The 19,795-nt window shown below is 36.7% G+C and overlaps 1 protein-coding gene across 4 annotated transcripts in view; it reads left to right on the top strand.

Moving 5' to 3' along the window:
- Positions 1 to 19,795, top strand: part of LDAH (lipid droplet associated hydrolase) — a 133,981-nt gene that overhangs the window by 94,719 nt on the left and 19,467 nt on the right. For 3 of the 4 annotated variants that reach the window (XM_017526551.2, XM_017526537.2, XM_037737628.1), the window contains exon 6: positions 13,750 to 13,832. The exons of the other annotated variant lie outside the window; for it this stretch is intronic. In XM_017526551.2, coding sequence (XP_017382040.1) covers positions 13,750 to 13,832 — 83 coding nt within the window. The remainder of the gene's footprint in view (positions 1 to 13,749; positions 13,833 to 19,795) is intronic. 4 annotated transcript variants of the gene reach the window in all.

Raw genomic sequence — 19,795 nt, 5'->3', positions numbered from 1 at the left:
CTGGAATTATATAATATATACTTGTTTGTGTCCGACTTCTCTTAGTCAACATTGCATATGTAATGTTGCTTACAGCTTTAATTATTTCATTTTCATTACTAAATAATTTTCCATTGGATCAATGCACTACAGTGAATTTATTTATTCTACAGTTGATGAGTACTTGGGTTGTTGCCAATGTGGTACTACTGAAAATAATACTGTCAAGAACATTTTTATGCCTGGCTTTCAGTGAACTTAAGCACATATTTCTCTTGGGTCCATCTAGAGGAGGAAATGCAGAGTTCATGTGGTATGCATATGTTTAGCTTCAGGAGACAATACTAAATGGTTTCCAAAGTGGTTGTACCAGTGTATACTCCCACCAGCAATATATAGAGTCTATGTTGCTTCATTTTCTCACCAATACTTGGTGTCGTATCTTTTGTTTTTGCTATGTTTAGTACTTTTGGTCAATCTGGTAGGTATATCGTGCCATCTGATTGTATTATGGTTTTTTTAAAAATATTTTTGAGATGGTTCTTTTTCATTGATTACCTAATAGTTGTATATATTTTGGGGTACATGTGACATTTGACTACGTGTATACACTGTGTTATGATCAGATGAGGTTAAATGGGGTATCCATCACTTGAAATATTTATCTTTGTCTTGAGAACATACAGTTCTAGCTGTTTTGAAAAATACAATAAAGTATTGTTAACTATAATTTTTCCACTGCATTATCAAATACAGGAACTTATTTCTTACATCTGATTCTATTTTTATACCCATTAACCAATTTCTCTTCATCTTTTCCATGCCGCTTCCTTTCCAAGCCTCTGGTAATGAACTTTCTACTGTGTACCTCTGTGAGATTCACTTTTTTTTTTTTTTTTGAGATGGAGTCTCACTGTGTCCCCCAGACTGGAGTGCAGTGGCGCAATCTCGGCTCCCCACAAACCCCATCTCCTGGGTTCAAGCAGTTCTCCTGTCCCACCCGCCGACAAGTAGCTGAGATTACAAGCGCATACCACCATGCTCGGCTGATTTTTGTATTTTTAGTAGAGATGGGATTTCACCACGTTAGTCAGGGTGGTCTCGAACTCCTGACCTCAGGTGATCTGCCTGCCTCGGCCTCCCTAAGTGCTAGGATTACAGGCGTAAGCCACCATGCCCGTAAGATTTACTTTTTAGCTCCCATGTAGGAATAAGAGCATGCAGTATTTGTCTTTCTTTGCCTGGTTTTCACTTAACATAATAACCTCCAGTCCCATCCATTTTGCTGCAAATGACAGGATTTCATTTTTTTGTGGCTGAATAATATTCCATTATGTGTATATATCACATTTTCTTTATCCATTCACCTATTTATAACACTTAGATTCATTAGTATCTTGGATGCTGTGAACAGTGAGTGATGCAATAAACATGGGAATACAGGTATCTCTTTGATACACTGATTTCCTCTCTTTTGGATGTATACCCATCAGTGGGACTGCTGAACTATATGGAGTTCTAGTTTTAGTTTTTTGAGGAAACTGTATGCTGTTTTCCATAATGGCTGTACTTCTTTACATTCCAAACAGTTTACAAGTATTCCTTTTTCTCTGCATCCTCACCAACATTTGTTATTTTTCTGTCGTTTTCTTAGTAGTCACTCTAACTGGGGTCAGATGATACCTAAATGTGAGGTTTTTTTAAATTTTTTATTTCCATAGGTTTTGGAGAACAGGTGGTATTTGGTTACATGAGTAAGTTATCTAGTGGTGATTTGTGAGATTTTGATCCACCCATCATGCAAGCAGTATACAGTGAACCCAATTTGTAGTCTTGGTTTTTATTTGCATTTTCCTGATAGTGATTCTGAGCATTTTTTATGTACTTATTGGCCACTTGTATGTCTTCCTTTGAGAAATGTTTATTCAGATTATTTGTCATCATGCTATTGAGTTGTTTGAGTTCCTTAAATATCCTGGTTATTAATCCCTTGTCAGATGGATAGTTTGCAAATATTTTCTCCCGTGCTGTAGACTGTTTCTTCACTGCGTTGACTGTTTCCTTTTCTATATGCAGCTTTTTAGCTTGGTGTAAACCCATTTGTCTAGTTTTTGCTTTTGCTGCCTGTGTTTTTGAGGTCTTATCCGAGAAATACTTTTGCCCAGACCAATGTCCTGTAGCATTTTTCCCCAATGTTTTCTTTTAGTAGTTCCATAGTTTCAGGTCTTATTTAAGTCTTCAATCCATTTGAGTTGATTTTTGTATGTGATAAAAGATAGGATTGATCTAGCTTCATTCTTCTGCATGTGGGTATCTAGTTTCAATAATGTTTATTAGAGAGACTGTCCTTTCCCCAGTGTGTGTTCTTAGTGTCTTTGTTGAAAACAAGTTGGCTGTAAGTATATGGATTTATTTCTGAGTTCTCTGTTTCATTCCATTGGTTTGTTGTGTACTTTTATGCCAGTATCATGTTGATTTAATTACTATAGCTTTGTAGCATGATTTAAAGTCAGGTATTATGATGCTTCCAGCTTTGATTTTTTTTTTCTCTCTCCTCAGAATTCCTTACCAATTCGGCATCTTTTGGGGTTCCATACAAATTTTAGGATTGTTTTTCCCATTTCTGTGAAGCATGTCATTAGTGTTTTGATAGAGATTGCATTGAATACGTAGATTGCTTTGGGTCATACAGACATTTCAACAATTTCAACCCTTCCAGTCCATGAGCATGGCATATTTTTTCATTTGTGTGTGTGTCCTTTCAATGTCTTTCATTGATGTTTAATAATTTTCCTTATAAAGGAAAGCTTTTTTTGTTAAATTTACTTTTTTGGTTAAATGTATTGCTAGGTATTTTTTTAGTAGCTATTGTAAATAGGATTGCTTTCTTAATTTCTTTTTCAGATTGATCACTGTAAACATATATAAACACGGCTGATTTCTGTATGTTGATTTTGTATCCTGCAACTTTACTGATTGTATCAGTTCTAAGAGCCTTTTGATGGAATCTTTAGCTTTTACTGAATATAAGATCACGTCATCTGCAAACAAGGTTAATTTGATTTCTTCCTTTCCAATTTGGATACCCTTTGTTTCTTTCTCTTGCCTAATTGCTCTTCCTAAGACTTCTAATACTATGTTGAGTTGAAGCAGTGGAAATGGGCATTCTAGTCTTGTTAGATGTTAGTGGAAAGATGTTGAATTGTTCACTGTTCAGTGTGATCTTAGCTGTGAGTCTATCATATATTGCTCTTACGGTATTGAGGGAGGTTCTTTCCATACCCAGTTTGTTGAGAGTTTTTGTTATGGAGGGATGTTGAACTTTATCAAACACTTTTTCAGCATGTATTGAAACAGTCATATGGTTTCTGTTCTTGATTCTATTGATATAATGTATCATGTTTATTGATTTGTATATGCCGAACCATCTGTGCATCTCTGGGACAAATTCCACATGATCATGGTGATCTTTTTAATGTGTTATTGAATTCGTTTGCTAGTATTTTGTCGAGGATTTTTGCATATACTTATCAAGTATATTGGCCTGTAGTTTTCTGTTATGTTCTTGTCTGGTCTTGGTATCATGGTAATGCTGGCCTCATAGAATGAATTTGGAAATATTCCCTCCGCTTCAGTTTTTTTGAAGTAGTGTGAGTAGAATTGTTATTAGTTCTTCTTTAGATATTTGGTAGAATTCAGCAGTGTATCTATCAGGTCCTGGGCTTTTCTTTCATGGGAGACTTCTTATTATTGCTTAGATCTTCTTACTCATTATTTGTCTTTTTTTCTCTTTCTTTATGTTTTAATTTTAGTAGATTGTATTTTTCCAGGAATTTATCCATTACTTGTAGGTTTTCTAATTTGTTGAAATGCAGTTGTTCATAGCAGTTGCTAGTGAGCCTTTCTATTTCTGTGGTACCCGTTATAATGTTTTCTTTTTTGTCTCTGATTTTATTTATTTGGGTTTTTCAGTGTGTTGGTATTGTCTTTTTTTAAAAAACAACTTTTTTAAAAATTGATCTTTTGTGTTTTTTTAGTTTCAATGTTATTTATTTCTGTTATTATCTGTTCTGATCTTTATTATTTCTTTTATTCTACTAATTTTAGGTTTGATTTGCTTACTTTTCTAGCTGCTTGAAGTGTATCATTAGGTTATTTATTTGAAGTCTTTTTATTTTTTTGAAATAGGCATTTATTGCTGTAAACTTCCCTCTTACTACAAGCTGTATCCCATAGGTTCTGGTATATTATGTTTCCATTTTCATTGGTTTTAAGAGTTTTTAAAAAACTTCTCTCTTAATTTCTTCATTGACTTATTGGTCATTTAGAAGCATGTTGTTTCATTTCCATGTATTTGTACAGTTTTCAAAGTTCCTCTTTGCAAACATTCTGGTTTTATTCCATTATGGTCCGAAAAGATACTTAATATGATTTCTACTGTTTTAAATTTGTTGAGACTTTTTGGTGACCTAACATATGCCCTATGCTGGAGAATGTTCCATGCACTGATGAGAAAAATGTGTGTTTTGCAGTAGTTGGATGAAATGTTCATAAATGTCTGTTAGTTTCATTTGGTCTAGAGTGTAGTTTAACTGCAATGTTTCTTTGTTAATTTTCTGCCTGGATAATCTGTCTGTTGCCAAAAGTGAGGTGTTAAAGTCCCCTACTATTACTGTATTTCAGCCTATCTCTTTATGTTTATTAATATTGGTTTATATATTTGGGTATTCTGATATTAGGTACATGTATATTTATTAATGTAATATCCTCTTGCTGAATTGATCCCTTTATCATTATATAATGGCCTTCTTTGTCCTTTTTATTGGTTTTGACTTAAAGTCTATTTTATGTGCTATAAGCATAGCTATTCCTGCTCTTTTTGAAGTTCCATTTGCATGGAATATCTTTTTCCATCCCTTCACTTTTATTCTCTGGATGTTTTTATAGGCAAGATAAGTTTCTTGTAGGCAGCATATAGTTGGGTCTTGTTTTTTAGTTCATTCAGCCACTCAATGTCTTAATTAGAGAATTTAGTTGATTTACATTCAATGTTATTGTTGGTAGGTAAGGACTTAGTACTGCCATTTTATTTGTTTTCTCAGTGCTTCCTTTCTTACCCTCTTCGTTTTTGGCTGTGATTTTCTCTGGTAGTGTGTTTTAATTCATTGCTTTTGATTTTTATAATATTATAGGTTTTTGCTTTGGGTTACTATGAGGCTTACAAAAACATTTTATTGTTATAAGTTATTTATAACTGAGATTAGCCAGCTAATCTAATGTTTTTGTAAGCACTCCTGTAGTTCCAGCTAATCTAAGGCTAAGGTGGGAAGATCACTGGAGCCAAGTAGGTCAAGGCTGCAGTGATCTGTGATTTTGCCACCACACTCCAGCTTGGGTAACAGTGAGACCTTGTCTGAAAACTCACATACACACACACATGCAATTGAGAGCACCCTAATTTTGATCACAAAAACAAGATAATCAAAAAAATACACATAAGCTCCCTTCTCCACCCATATTTTGAATTTCTGATGTCATAAAAAATAATAAAAGAATTTACTTTTAAATTTGATAATGTTTTTCTTTTCTAGAGGCAGAAAAGCATATAAATCAAAGATTGGCCTGTTCTTGTGGTAATCAATTTGTCTGTGAGTCTATTTGGCACTCCAGCATATATAATATTGGAAGAGTTTCAGATTTTAAAATTTCTATTTCCATGATTAACTAATGAGGTTGAGTACCTTTTCATAATTTGACTAACTTCTGAAATTTCTGCTCATGTCTATGGCCCATCTTGATGTTTGCTTGCCATCCTTTCTGTTATTGGTTTGTAGAAGTTTTAAGATACATTCCAGATGCCAGTACCTTTGACATGTGGCACACATCTTCTTCCACTCTGTAGATTGTCTCTTTACTCTCTTAATGTCTTTCTGCTAGAAAAAAAAATTCTAATTTTAATGTAATTTAATTTAACGATCTTTATGGGTAGTGTTGTAGTGTCCTACTAAAGGAATCTTTTCCTACCCCAAGTCGTGAAATATTCTATGTTATCTTCTATAAAGTGAATTATTTTGCCTTTTACATTGTGACCTACAGCCAGCTACAATTGATTTTTATGTAAAGTTGGAGGTAGAAATCAAATTTGTGTTTTCTTCTTCATAGTAATATCGAGTTGATCCATCATCATTTAGTGAAAAGACCATTTATTCCTTTTCTATTGCTGTGTAAAAAATCATCACAAGCTTAGTATCTTAAAACAACACCTTTTTATTAACTCACAGTATGTAGATAAAAGTTCATGCTGAAATCAAGTGGTCAGTCAGGCTCTTCTTGTCTGGAGGTTCTGGCGGAAAAAAAAATCCACTTCTGAATTTGCTCAGATTGTTGGCCAGACATTCACTTTGTGTGGCTTTACACTGAGGTCCCTGTTTTCTTGCTAGCTGTTAGATTTTAAATTACAAATTCAATTTCTTTAATATATATAAGCCTGTTCAGAGTATCTATTTCCTTTTGAGTAAGCTTAACAGTTTTGTCTTTGTGCAGACTTTGTCCATTTCATCCAAGGTGTTTACATTCATAACATAAAGTTGTTCACAGAATTATCTGATTATCCTTTTAATATCTGGAATTTGGAGAGATATCACCTCTCTCTTTCCTGATATTGATAATATCTTATTACCTTTTGTCTTCTCACATTTTTCCCTAATCAGGATTAGGATTAGGGTTTAGGATTTTTTCCCTAGTCCCTAATCTGGTTAGAGACCAATTTTATTGTCTTATTGAAGAACCATCTTTTAGTTTCATTTATTTTCTTGATTATTTTATTGGTTTCAATGTCACTAATTTCTGGTATAAACTTTATTTCCTGCCTACTTCAAAGTTAATTGCTCTTCTCTTTCTAGTTTCTTGCAATAGAGGCTAAAATAATTGATTTTTTAATAGAAGTTTTTAGTGCTATAAATTTCTCTATAACTACAGCTTTGGCCCCATCCCACAAAGTTTGATATGTTGGGTTGCGACTTGCTTCTTTCACTTAACCTAATGTTTTCAGGGTTTATTCATGTTTTAGCATGTGTCAGTACTTCACTAGTTTTTATTAATGAATAATATTTCATCGTATGATTTTACCATATTTTGTCTTTCTGTTTATCAATTGATGGACATGCAGATTATTTGCAGTCTTTGGCTATTATGAATAATACTGCTGTGAACATTCATGTACAAGTTTTTTGTAGACTTACATTTCTAATTCTCTTGTCTACAAGTGGAATTGCTGGGTATATGGTAACTCTATATTTAACGTTTTAGGGAACTGCCAAACAGTTTTCCAAAATTCCTGTACGAATTTACAATTCTACCAAGAAGGTATGAGGGTTATAATTTCTCCACATCTTAACAGTGGTTATTGTTTGCCTTTTTTATTATAACCATCCTAGTGAAGTAGTATCTCATTGTGGTTTTGATTGTATTTCCCTGATGACTAATGATGTTGAACATCTTTTCACATGCTTATTGGCCATTTGTACAGACTGAGTATCCCTTATCTGAAATGCTTGGGACCAGAAGTGTTTTGGATTTGGGAGTTTTTTAGATTTGGGAATATTTGCATATACATAATGAGATACTTTGGGAATGGGACCAAATCTAAACACAGAATTTACTTATATTTTATATATACCTCATGTGCATAGACTAAAGAAAACTTTGCATAATATTTTTAATAATTTTGTTCATGAAAAACGTTTTGACTGCAACCTATCACGTAAGGTTGTGTGTGAAATTTTCCACTTGTAGCATCATGTTAGCACTCCAAAAATTGAATTTTGGAAGATTTCAGATTTTGTATGTTTACATTAGGAATACTCAACCTGTATATCACCTTTAGAAGATAATTAGAAATGTCTGTTGCAATCCTTTGCCGATTTTTAATCAGATTTTCTTTATTATTGATTTGTAAGAGGTTTTTTTTCTATTTTATGGCTATAGATCCTTATTAGACATATGATCTTTTCTCATTCTGTAGGTTGTCTTTTTACTTTCTTGATGGTGTCCTTTAAAGCACAGAAGGTGTCAGTTTTGATGAAGTCTAATTTATTTTTTCTTCTGTCACTTGTGCTTTTTCCTGCTCAAAAACTTTCAGTAGGTCACCAGTGCCTGAGGAAAAATTTGCAGCAGATTGATGAGTCTGACATTCGCAGTCCTTCATGATCTGGCCCTAATCTGCCATTTCATTCTCAGACATCACCACATCATTCCTGTGGATCTTACACTCCTGCATACCAAATTCATTCAGCTAGGCCCCTTAAAGAACCCAGGCAAGCTTGTCATCTCATACAGTATTTTTTCCATGGTGAAACAAGTACCAGATTCAACACAAGTGGCCTAGAGTTGAACTTTTGCAACTTTTGTGAGTTCCAGACTGTCTATAATGGCATTTTTTACAAGGGCTAAGTAGGAATGTGTTGTTCTATAGACATTTTGTGTTTCTGTTAAAATTACTATATATACAAAAAAAACAGAAATTGAGATACCTTGATTGTGAACATAATTTACAACTGTAATCTCTGTGAAGGAATCTGGAAAGGTAAATCTACTCTTTATGCTTTATTGATTGATGGTTAGAGTGGTCTGTGTTGAATTTCAGGTGCTCTGAATTACAATGAGAAAGATCCCAACTAAGAAAACATGGAGCACATGAGTCACTCTTGTGCCTAACAAGGCTTGCCACTTGGGGTTATTCTGTCATGTACAGGAAAGCACTTCTGCTTTCACTCCTTGGGACACAGTACTCAGTCTCATGGTAGCAAGAGAGAACTCAAACCTACTATGTCTGCAGGGAAGATGGGGAAACAAGTCTTGTCCACCAGTCTTGGCTACACTGCAGACAAAGTGCCTTTGAAACACGGTATCAAGAAATTAGAATCTTAGCTGGGGCTGAACTGTCCATATCAAACTCAGTGATAGCCACATTACACAGGAAAGCGGGTAAGTGCATGGCTATTTATCAGGGCCTGCTGTAACAGGAAAGAAGCAGGTCATTCTGACTGCATCTAAAAGGAACAACATTCTTCTTCCCATAAGCAAAGAAGGTATCTCACATCCAGGAACATAGAATCTGAACTCTCAGAAAGTCAAGGCTAAAGGAGAAGGCATGAAGAAATTATTTTCCTGAACTTTATAGGATATAGAAGCCAAGGTTATCAAAAAGAAAATAGAAAACAAATATCCTAATAGGAAAACATGGCCTTTCCTCTGACAAGTATCTTAAATGAAAACTTCTCAAATTGGCAAAACAGCCTTTCTTCATGAGTTCACAGCTAATAAATACAGATGAGGGCATCAGACACAACTTTTAGAGAACATGGCTTTATACAGTGCAAGTATATCAGACATTCCTCAATATAAAAGAGAGACCAAAACAGAAATACAGACTTGGGGGAGGGGAGGTCAGGAAAGAAAGAATACCATGACAGGAAAAAGGGAAAAAAAACTTTCATTATGAAACGCCCTCTAACCTCAGAAAGATGATATAACATCTATGAAACAAAGAATGCTATAAAAAAGGAAAGAGAGCAAGAAAATATTCTTGGAAATTGAAATGTTCACAGCCAAAATAAAAATTCAATAGAGAATTCAACACAGAAGAAAAAGTTGAAATCTCTTAGAAAGTAATACAAATTGAAAAAGAGAAGGGCTATAGAAGAAAAATATGACTTAGAGGATTAATCTAAGAAATCCAGTATCCTACTAGTAGGAGTTCCAGAAAGAGAGGATGGAGAAAACAGTGAAATAAATTATCAAAGAAATAATAAAAGAAAATATTCCAGAACGAAAGTTGGTAAGTCCAAACAGTGAATGGGCCTACTGGATTTCCAGTCCAATTAAGGAACAGAGGATTTGTATTAGGGCATATTCTTATGAAACTTAAGGATTCTAGAGCTAAGAGAGCTGAGCCTGAGGATAAGGAGATGGGATAGGGGTAGGGCAAAGGAAAGTAGTCACATTCCAAGAAATTAGAATTGAAATCATTAACCTTGGATGCTAGAAGATAATAAATTTGGAGGGTAAGCCTTTTTCAGCCTAAAATTCTATATGCAGCCATACTATGTGATTCATGTGGAAAAAGAAACAAAAATTAGATATGTAAACATTTATAAAAATTCCTGTATATCTTTTTATTAGTTACTGGAAAATGTGCTTCAGTAAAGTAAGGGAATAAACCAAGAAAGAGAAAGTCATGAACAGAATCCATAAAATAGGGAATCCAGTCCAGAGAAGTGGTAAAGGGAGGTCCAAGGATGACAGCTATGTAGCAGGCCTGGAGAACAACCAGTCCAAGATTGGATCAGAAGAATGGAAGGCTCTGTGCGGGGGGGAAGGGATGGAATAAAGGAATTATTGGATGTGTTTGCACATTTGGGAATAAAATCTGATACATTTTTAAGAAAGTAGGGAATTTTCATTGTCTACCCATGAAAAAAGAAAACAAATAAAGGCAATAAATAATTCTAGGAAAGACAAAACCATGTACAAAGAAAGAAACTATAACCTATTGGAAGGGAGGCAGGGAAGTGAGAGAAGAAAGGACAGGCAGGTCACCTGGGATTCCATCAACCAGAGATAACGTGTTATTATTTTGTTTATCTTTTCAAATAAATCTGTACCATACACATATGTATCTTTATAACAGTGGGATCATACTGTACTATTTTGTGGTTTGCTTTTTGTCAGTTACTATTATTTTTAAATATGTATTTGACATTATATATCCTGCAGGATAATATTTAATAGGTTATAGAATAATTAATTTAGTGAATAGACCATAATGTATTAACCAAATCCCTGTTGCTTTGATGTATTTGGTCCTTTTAAGTTCCCTGAAATATAGTAAAACAAAAACAGCTCTGATTTTGGAACCAGGACTTAGAGTCTTAGCTGTGACTAAATATCCTGTCCTGATTTAGGAGATTAGGCCAAGAAAATGCAGAATATTTACTTATATATGTATTCATGCTAATATCACAGACAGACAAGAATGATGAAGGTGCCACTTTTGGCCGGGCGCGGTGGCTCATGCCTATAATTCCAGCACTTTGGGAGGCCGAGGCAGGCAGATCATGAGGTCAAGAAATCGACACCGTCTTGGCCAGCATGGTGAAACACTGCCTCTACTAAAAATACAAAAACTAACTGGGCGTGGTGGCACGCGCCTGTAGTACCAGCTACTTGGAAGGCTGAGGCAGGAGAATCACTTGAACATAGGAGGCGGCGATTGCAGTGAGCCGAGAGCCAGACTGTCTCAAAAATAAATAAAAAATAAAGTGCCACTTTTTCGTATTACATCATGGCTATATTTAAGGGAACATCTCCTATCCCCTTCTCTGTCTAGAGTGCTGCTAACCCAAGTATCTGCATGGTCCATTTTCTCATTTCATTCAGGTCTCTCGCTATTCACACATCCCCTTATCAGGGAGGCCTTTTTGGTGCACTTTACATAAAATAGGCCACCACTGTCACTGCACAGACTTATCTGCTGAGCTGATTTTATTTTTTTCCATAGCACTTTCTCACCATCTGTCATCCCAACACTAAAATATAAGCTCAAGAATAGTTTTTCTGTCTTACTTGTTTCTCTATCTCCAGTGGCTAAAATAATGCCTGGCATAAAGTAAGTAGGTGCTCAGTCATCTTTGAATGAACAAACAAATGAATGAGTTAATTAACTGGGACTTAGAAAACTATGGGAACAACCCAAGAAAGCAGTGAAGGGAAATTCTAAGTTGACAGAGGTCCAGTTCCAGGTTAGAGCAGAAGGTCTAAGGGTCCAGGAAAGGAAGTCTCCAGGAAGAATTGACTCAGAAAAATTTCGATTGAGTAGAGTTAGAAAAAAAAAAAAGGAGGGGGTAACTAACAAAAACAAGTATTGGAGGACAGAGACTTAACTTTTAAGAATGGAAGTCTGCTTGGCTCAGCAGTGAACAATATTTAGAAGTAAAATCATAAGTATATTAGTAAGAATAGAAGAATTAAACAGGAAGGAATGGTAGGGCTGTAAAAGTGAGCTAAACCCTCATCTCTCATTGCAGCTCAGCAAGGGTAATGAATAAGTTATCGAGCAATGGCAAGATGGTCATAAATGTTTGGAGGTTTGGTAAAAACTGTTGGAAGAACAGCTAAAAGAGTTAAGAGATGCTTCCTCTAGGAAACGGGTCTAGAAGTGGGAAATGATGGAAAAGGAAACTATAGTTTTGCACTGCAGGCATTTCTGTGATATTTGATATGAAATTATGTATGTGTGTGTGTGTGTGTTAGCTTTATAAAACTGAAACTATCAGCACTTGGGAGGCTGAGGTGGGCAGATCACTTGAGGTCAGGAGTTCGAGACCAGCCTGACCAACATGGCGAAACCCTGTCTCTACTAAAAATACAAAATGAGCTGGGTGTGGTGGTGAGCACCTGTAGTCCCAGCTACTTGAAAGGCTGAGATGGGAGAATCACTTGAACCCAGGAGGTGGAGGCTGCAGTGAGCCAGGGTCGCACCATTGCACTCCAGCCTGGGCAACAAAGAACAAAACTCCATCTCAATAATACTAATAATCTGGAACTAAAATTCTAGATAATTGAAGCAACAGGGATGGAGGCAGGATGGGAGGAAGGCGTGGGGAAAGTGTAGTATCTAAGGGCCTGCCTTGTTTAGATGAATGATTTCAGACAGCAAGAGAAAATGTAAGTTTGCAGTTTTGGGGTAAGGCTAACCACTAAATAAATAAAAATGGAATTTATGCTTTCAGATTGTTAATGAAAAGAAATTTGTTAAAGCCTGGGTGAGGAGGAAAACTCATCATTCACACTAAAGATAAGAGTCAGAAATAACAAGAAAGCGTAGGGTATATAAAACAAGATGACTGTGGTCAGACCAAATAGCTCCGATCTCAATATATGTGAATATGTTTAGTCTCTCTATTTAAGAAACAGAGACTTTCAAACTATATTTTTAAAGAAGTCAGCTTACATGATTTCAAGACACACACTTAAAACAAAATGACAAAAGATTGAAAATGAAGGGAAGGGCATATACCAAGCAGATGCTGGCAAAGAAGAAAGCAAGATAGTAGTAATGCCAGCCAACATGGAATTGAAGGCACAAGCATTGAATGAAAATTTTCTTCCCAGTACAAGAAAGCCACATTTATTCATGTTACCCCTGGCTTTCTTCCTTTTCCCTAGGTATTTGACATCTTGAAAGTGAGCATCACTTAGCTGATTTTGCAGCCAATATAATGGGACCAACCCTTACTGAAAACCCCTGGAGATCTTCAAACGTATTTTTAAAAATAAATATTCCTTTGTTTTATTTTTTTTAAATCCAGTGTGCTTTCATGTTAATAACTGTTTGCATTTTCTTGGCATACATGATTTATTGGTAGCAATTTGTGCTTCTAAGTCTTAAATTGAAATAGCACATATTGGTCTGGTACAATTACACACATCATCTGCTGTGGTGTCTGACATTGGGCTGTGGAACCATTGAACGTTTGCTATGGAGAAGTCAGATGAGGTTGGAAGAAGGTTCTTTTAAAGTAAATGCTCTTGTTTCCAGAGACTGTGGGCATATTGCCTGACTCACAGTCCTCTCTTGGCCTCACCAGTATCTCTCATCAGATAGCATATGCCAAAAGAAAGGAGGAACATGAATTTACTAAAATTAATTTGAAATTTGTGTTTGTTCTGTGTATTCTAAATGTTTGACTTTTTATTTTTTAAATGTAGCTAATGCTGCCTACCTTGGGGGCCAAGAAATGATGGAGGTGGTGAAGAGGGATGACGAAGCCATAAAGAAGCATTTATGTAAGGTAATCACTTTAGTGCTGCAAGGGGATAAGTAATACATACATGGGCAGAGACTTTTACTGAGGGCAAAGGACTAGAACTAGTTAGAATCTGTAAGACTTTAAGGGTTTGTAGAATGACGTAGAGTTCTACTTCCAGTTAAAATTATAATTATCCTTGAAAGCTGCATAGAGAACAGTAAAGCTGATTGCATAGTAACTTAAATATATCTTACCACCTGTTTTTGAATTAATTTTAGAATCAATAGTTTTCTATTTTGTCAATGCATTTTAGCCTCTCTAGGTCTTCTATTGAGAAGACTCAATAATGTTTACAGAATAAATAAATTATATTGGAATATAAACAGCGGAAAATAACTTACATTATATATTATATGACCTCATGACTACTGAGCCTGTCTTTCTTATTCTCTAATGTATTAGAGTAGGAATGTCCTGCTCTGACCTTAAGACCAGTTTTCTGAAATATTCACCATTTGGGAGTTATCCTGCAAATACTAGAATCTTGGCACAAACACATTTGGAAGCACCAATCTCTGAAACCATAAGATAAGACTATGGTTTAGTATATGTCTAAGGTCACCTTGGAATTTGGGTGACTGTGGTACTCCTGTGGCATCATTTGTCTGGCTGTCCATTCTAAGTAGGATAGAGCTATACTGTCTAATATTCTAGCCACATGTGGTTATTTGTGGCTAGCCTGAATTGAGATGCACCATGAGTGTAAAACACACATGGATTTCAAAAGCTTAGTACCCCCCAAAAGCAAAATATTTCATTAATTTTTATATTGATTATCTGTTGAAATGATACTACCTTACATAGAGTGGATTAAGTAAAACATATTATTAAAAGTAATTTCACCTATTTCTTTATACTTTTTTAAACATCTTTACTAGGAAATTTTAAAATTACATGTGTACCTTGCTTTATACTTTGGTTGGACAGCACTGATCTTGCACTTTACAATTGGTGCCAAACTCTGATACCTGCTGAACTGATCCCCGCTGAGTGGCAAACTCTTATAGGGCTCAGGAACCTATAATCCACAAGTGAGATATGAGATAACCCGCTGGACTTAGAATGTCTTTATAAACCTTGATACATTTGACTTAAACTTTCCTACAGTGTTAATTCATAATTCCATAACTTCCCAATACAATTATCTTAAAGCAAGAAATGGATATGTTCTTAAAAAATTTTTTTTCAGAATATTGAAAATATTCACCAGGAGAGGACTTTTGAAAATGCCAGTGTGTCTTTGTCTCATGGCTGTAGTGGTCATTATATTTCCAAAATAGCAATTGGCTAGAGATTGAAATTTGGAAACCAGAAGGAAGCCCTCACTAGCCGAAGGGAGAGTGCTGGGGCCTCTGGTGGACCTCTCCCCAGGGCTTTCAGCTACTTCCAGTCATTGAGCAATGTGAAAATACAAGAAAAACAGTATTTTATTTTTCGTTTAAACTATAAGTGAATCTGTTTCAAAAATGCATTTAAGTTCTTCCAGGTTGGGAGTTCATAAAAACAGCTCAACTCTCAGTTAATAATAAGACTGGCAGATGCTCCCTTCCAAAATTCACACTTGCTGAGTGACTAGACCCATCATGTGTCAGAGCCTGCCTTACCACCTGTGGAAGCCAGCTGCTGTAAAATACTCATCATTTCTGGATTCTGCTTGTGTGTTGTGCTTAGAAAAAGGTCAAAGAAAGGTGCTAACTTATTCCTGTCCTAAGTTAAATCCATATGCAAGTGTAATCATTCCCAGATAGAGGGCTGTTCATGGTAATTGTGTCAGGACTGTAAGTTTACTGAAACTTTTATGGGGAAATACGGGGGTTTAATGGTAGATGGTAGACATTTCAAGGTTAGTATTAACACACAGTCACAGAAATAAACTTTTCCAACTCCAGGCAATAATTTTGTTTTTGATATAGTGTTAAATGTACTTGTAGAATATGAGGAAACAAGGCATTGTTTCATTTAATCATGCAAAACTACCTTGCAGTTGGTTCATTATCCTTTCTACCAGCAAAATTCAAGCTCTCCACTAGTATAATACAATTACAATTCCTAAGTGAAACTAGGTACAGAGAGACAGGAAGTTTATTGCAACTTTTTGTTTCTGTAATAAAAAGAGGAAACATGCTGTAATTTAATATTGGTAAAAGTTGAATCAACATGTGTCCCAGTCTGCTTGAGAAAATAAGGAAACTTAAAAGTGCACATAGTTCTAGGAAGATAGTGCGCATCACCTCCTGCCTTCCAAACACCACTGATAACTAGGCAAACTAAAACCAGTGTCCAGGATTAGAAGTATTCCTAGTTTAGGTATCTTAATCGATGATACTCTTTCCCATTTCCACCCAAACAAAGGCATTCAGAAACGTCATACCTATCCAGGACTGTCCAGTGTGAATAGTCATCGAGCCACACATTTTGTTGAAAAATAATTTCCTATATCTCAAGTTATTCAACTAAAAATAGTTCTGAAAAATATATCTTTGTGCCATCCAGCCAGGATGCCACAGGATAGTCTAAAAATAAAGCTTTCTACCGTATCATGCAGACAGCTTTCTACTTCTTTCTCCTCCCCGAGACAACTGTGATACCATAACCTGCAGTCTTTGGTTCTAAATCCAAATTTTCTACCACTGTATATCCACTGGACACAAGAAAAGAGTTTTTAATATGCTTGAGGTAAATGGGCATTTTTAGCTTTAAAAGATCTCTTGGGCTGATTGTCCTCCTTCCAAGGTCTAGTCATTTTATACACAGTATTGGGCCTAAAATAAAGTAATTTGTTTTATTAAAATAAAGTAATTAATTTTATTAAAATAATTTTTCTTTCCTGAAGCAAATATTACAGACTCATAGTTGTTTCTAAAGGAATATACCACAGTTTATGACATCATAGGTTATTTTCTCATTTCTTTTTTTGAGACAGAGTCTTGCACCATTTCCTGGGCTAGAGTGCAGTGGCACAATACTGGCTCACTGCAACCTCCACCTCCCAGGTTCAAGTGATTCTCTTGCTTCAGCCTCCTGAGTAGCTGGGATTACAGGTACCCACTACCACACCCAGCTAATTGTTTTGTATTTTTAGTAGAGGTGGGGTTTTACAAGTTGGCCAGGCTGGTCTTAAACTCCTGACCTCGTTAGTCACCCGCCTTAGCCTCCCAAAGTGCTAGGATTACAGGTGTGAGCCACCATGCCCATCCTATAGGTTATTTTGTCATCTGACTAAATTCTCCTTGTCCAATGTCATTTCCAAGAGGCCTTCCCAGTCTTGGGTTTTGGTTAGATGTCACTCCCTATGTAAAGTTATCATACTGCATTTATCACATAGCATTTAAACAATCAACCTTTGCCTTTCCCCACTTTAAGGTAAGGAACTGTTTCTTCCTCCTCTTGATATCCCCTAGGGCCTAGCATAATTCATACCTGGTAAACAGTCAATAAATAAGTGCTAGACAGATATATAGATAGGGAAGCCATTAATTAGAGTGTGGATTCTAAACCTGTTTTGTGCCACATATCTCTTTTGCTCTCTTGTAAATCTTTTGGATTCTACTCACAGTGATGTTTTTAAGTGCATAAAACAAATACACAAGATTACAAAAGAAAGCAATCGTTGGATAATGAGCTATAATAGCAGTCAGAATTACTATTTTCAATTTGTAATGATGAGTATAATTTTTTAGTCACCTTGAGCAAGTTAGTGTGATTTGAAAATACCATTTTTATAGGTGACAAAATACAGGCATTACTAATACTATGGCTTGTTGCCTGTATTCATAACAGAAGGAAATACTAAATTTTGGTTAGAGATTAACAAAAATAAACATGTAAATTTTTTTTCAAATTTACATAACCCCCCGTCCACCAAGGCCCTGGACCTGTACACTGCAAACAAAGAAGTCCTGCCTTAGAGGAACTAGAAAAGGTTAGGTAGCATGATGTTGTGGCTTAGGCACTGGCTGGCAAACAAGACATGATATGCTGCACTAAAGAGACTGTTTTGGGGAGCTATTAAAGGGTTTAATCATGGGGGTAACAGGGTAACAGTCAAAACATTTGACAACCATGTGATTTAGCCACTGACCAATCAGAATGTTTGCCAGCTATGAACAACCAGTCCATATTAGTTAACCCTAGGAATGTAGGGAGATTAACAAATGAGAGGGATTATTTTGGGGGAAAATGTGTGATTTAATACTAGGAAAGGACGAAACATGAGTTGGGGAGCCTGTTTACAAGGCTTTTATAAGAACTAAGGCATTGGGATTGAGGACGGAAAGATTTAGGAGGTAGAATCAAAGGTACCCAGTACTAACAGGATATCAGGGAATGGAGCTGGAGGAATCTAAGATGATTTATGTGTATCTGGACTTTGTAATAAAATAGGGAAGATGGGAGGAGAAGCAGCAGCAAGTTGTGGGAGATGGCTGAACAGGTGGTTCCTTTTGGTACTTTTTTTTTTTTTTTTTTTGAGACAGAGTTTCGCTCTTGTTACCCAGGCTGGAGTGCAATGGCGCGATCTCGGCTCACCGCAACCTCCGCCTCCTGGGTTCAGGCAATTCTGCCTCAGCCTCCTGAGTAGCTGGGATTACAGGCACGCACCACCATGCCCAGCTAATTTTTTGTAGTTTTAGTAGAGACAGGGTTTCACCATGTTGACCAGGATGGTCTCGATCTCTTGACCTCGTGATCCGCCCGCCTCGGCCTCCCAAAGTGCTGGGATTATAGGCTTGAGCCACCGCGCCTAGCCTCCTTTTGGTACTTTTATTCGAGATGCGTGTGGGACATGCAAGTGGATCTGTGTATGGGTATGGATGTGTGGGTATGAAGCTTAGAAAAGCATTTGGGGCTGACTGGTGGTTGGGGAGTGATGAGGCTATACTGAAAGCCAAGAACTTGGGTAGTAGCAGCCTAAAGAAGTGCACAGAACAAGGAAAGAAGACTTTTAATGATTGATCGAACCCAGCTCTAAGGATTGGGAGGAAGACGTGGAGCCAATGAATGAACAAGATGGAAGGGGAGGTAAAAAGAGTGGGAATGAGAACCAGGATGAAATAAACCAAGGGAAGAGAATCAGCTGTGCATTTTCACCACCCCAATCCCAGTTTGTCTGGAAGCCTCTGGAGTACTCTGCTTTATGAGGCACCTGGTGTGTCGGAGGCAAATAAGGGGTCAGCACTCCCTTGTTCTGTCACTATTCTAAGCCATAAGGGATGCATGTCTCATTCATTGAAAAGTAAACTCAGGTTTGGTTTATAAACTTGAAGTTTTCATTTCAAACCCACTTATGGGGGAAATTCTAAACTGCCGTGACCACGTTTGGCCCAGGCTTATGGAAACAGCTGGTGTGTGCTACTGCCAGACTGAATCTGAGCATCACTATCAGTCAGTAGGAATCTGAAATGGTTCCAGAGAGAACACATGGAGTGCAGCTTTCAGATGAAAGCAGGCAGTGGCGGAGGGGCTGCCTGCAAGGTGGTGCTGCCCCTGCCCCCAGAGGGCCAGGCCTGGGCTACAGTGTGGCTTGGGAGAGGGGCAAGTGTCCTCAAGAACAGGAACTCCTCTGCTATTGCTCTCTCCCCATCCCTCTTAACCTGCCTTAGCCCAGAGGTGTATGTTGCCTTTGGGAGCAAACCTTGTGCAGTTATTTGCAGATGGGGGCATGCAAATCCTTCTGACATGCACACATCCTGCCTGGTGCAGCATAGGAAGTGCTCCCTGGACCAGCTCACCAGGCCTGCCTTTCCACCAAGCCTCAGTATTCTGAAACAGATTGTTTTAGTTCTGCCTGTTTAATTTGAAGCCTGTCCAGAATGTCATAATCATCCTGAAAATAGATAGGTTTGTTTTTATCCCAATCATTTTGCCCTTGAAAGCTTTATTTGGGCAATTGTGTTAACACACCCTGGAGTTCTCCAGTGGAGCCTGGTGACCGAGGGGAGGTGAAC

This window comes from Cebus imitator, unplaced genomic scaffold, assembly GCF_001604975.1.
Source record: "Cebus imitator isolate Cc_AM_T3 unplaced genomic scaffold, Cebus_imitator-1.0 Scaffold1, whole genome shotgun sequence".
Lineage (NCBI taxonomy): Eukaryota > Metazoa > Chordata > Mammalia > Primates > Cebidae > Cebus > Cebus imitator.
Note: the sequence above shows the minus strand (reverse complement) of the source record. Positions and strands in the feature narration are given on the sequence as shown.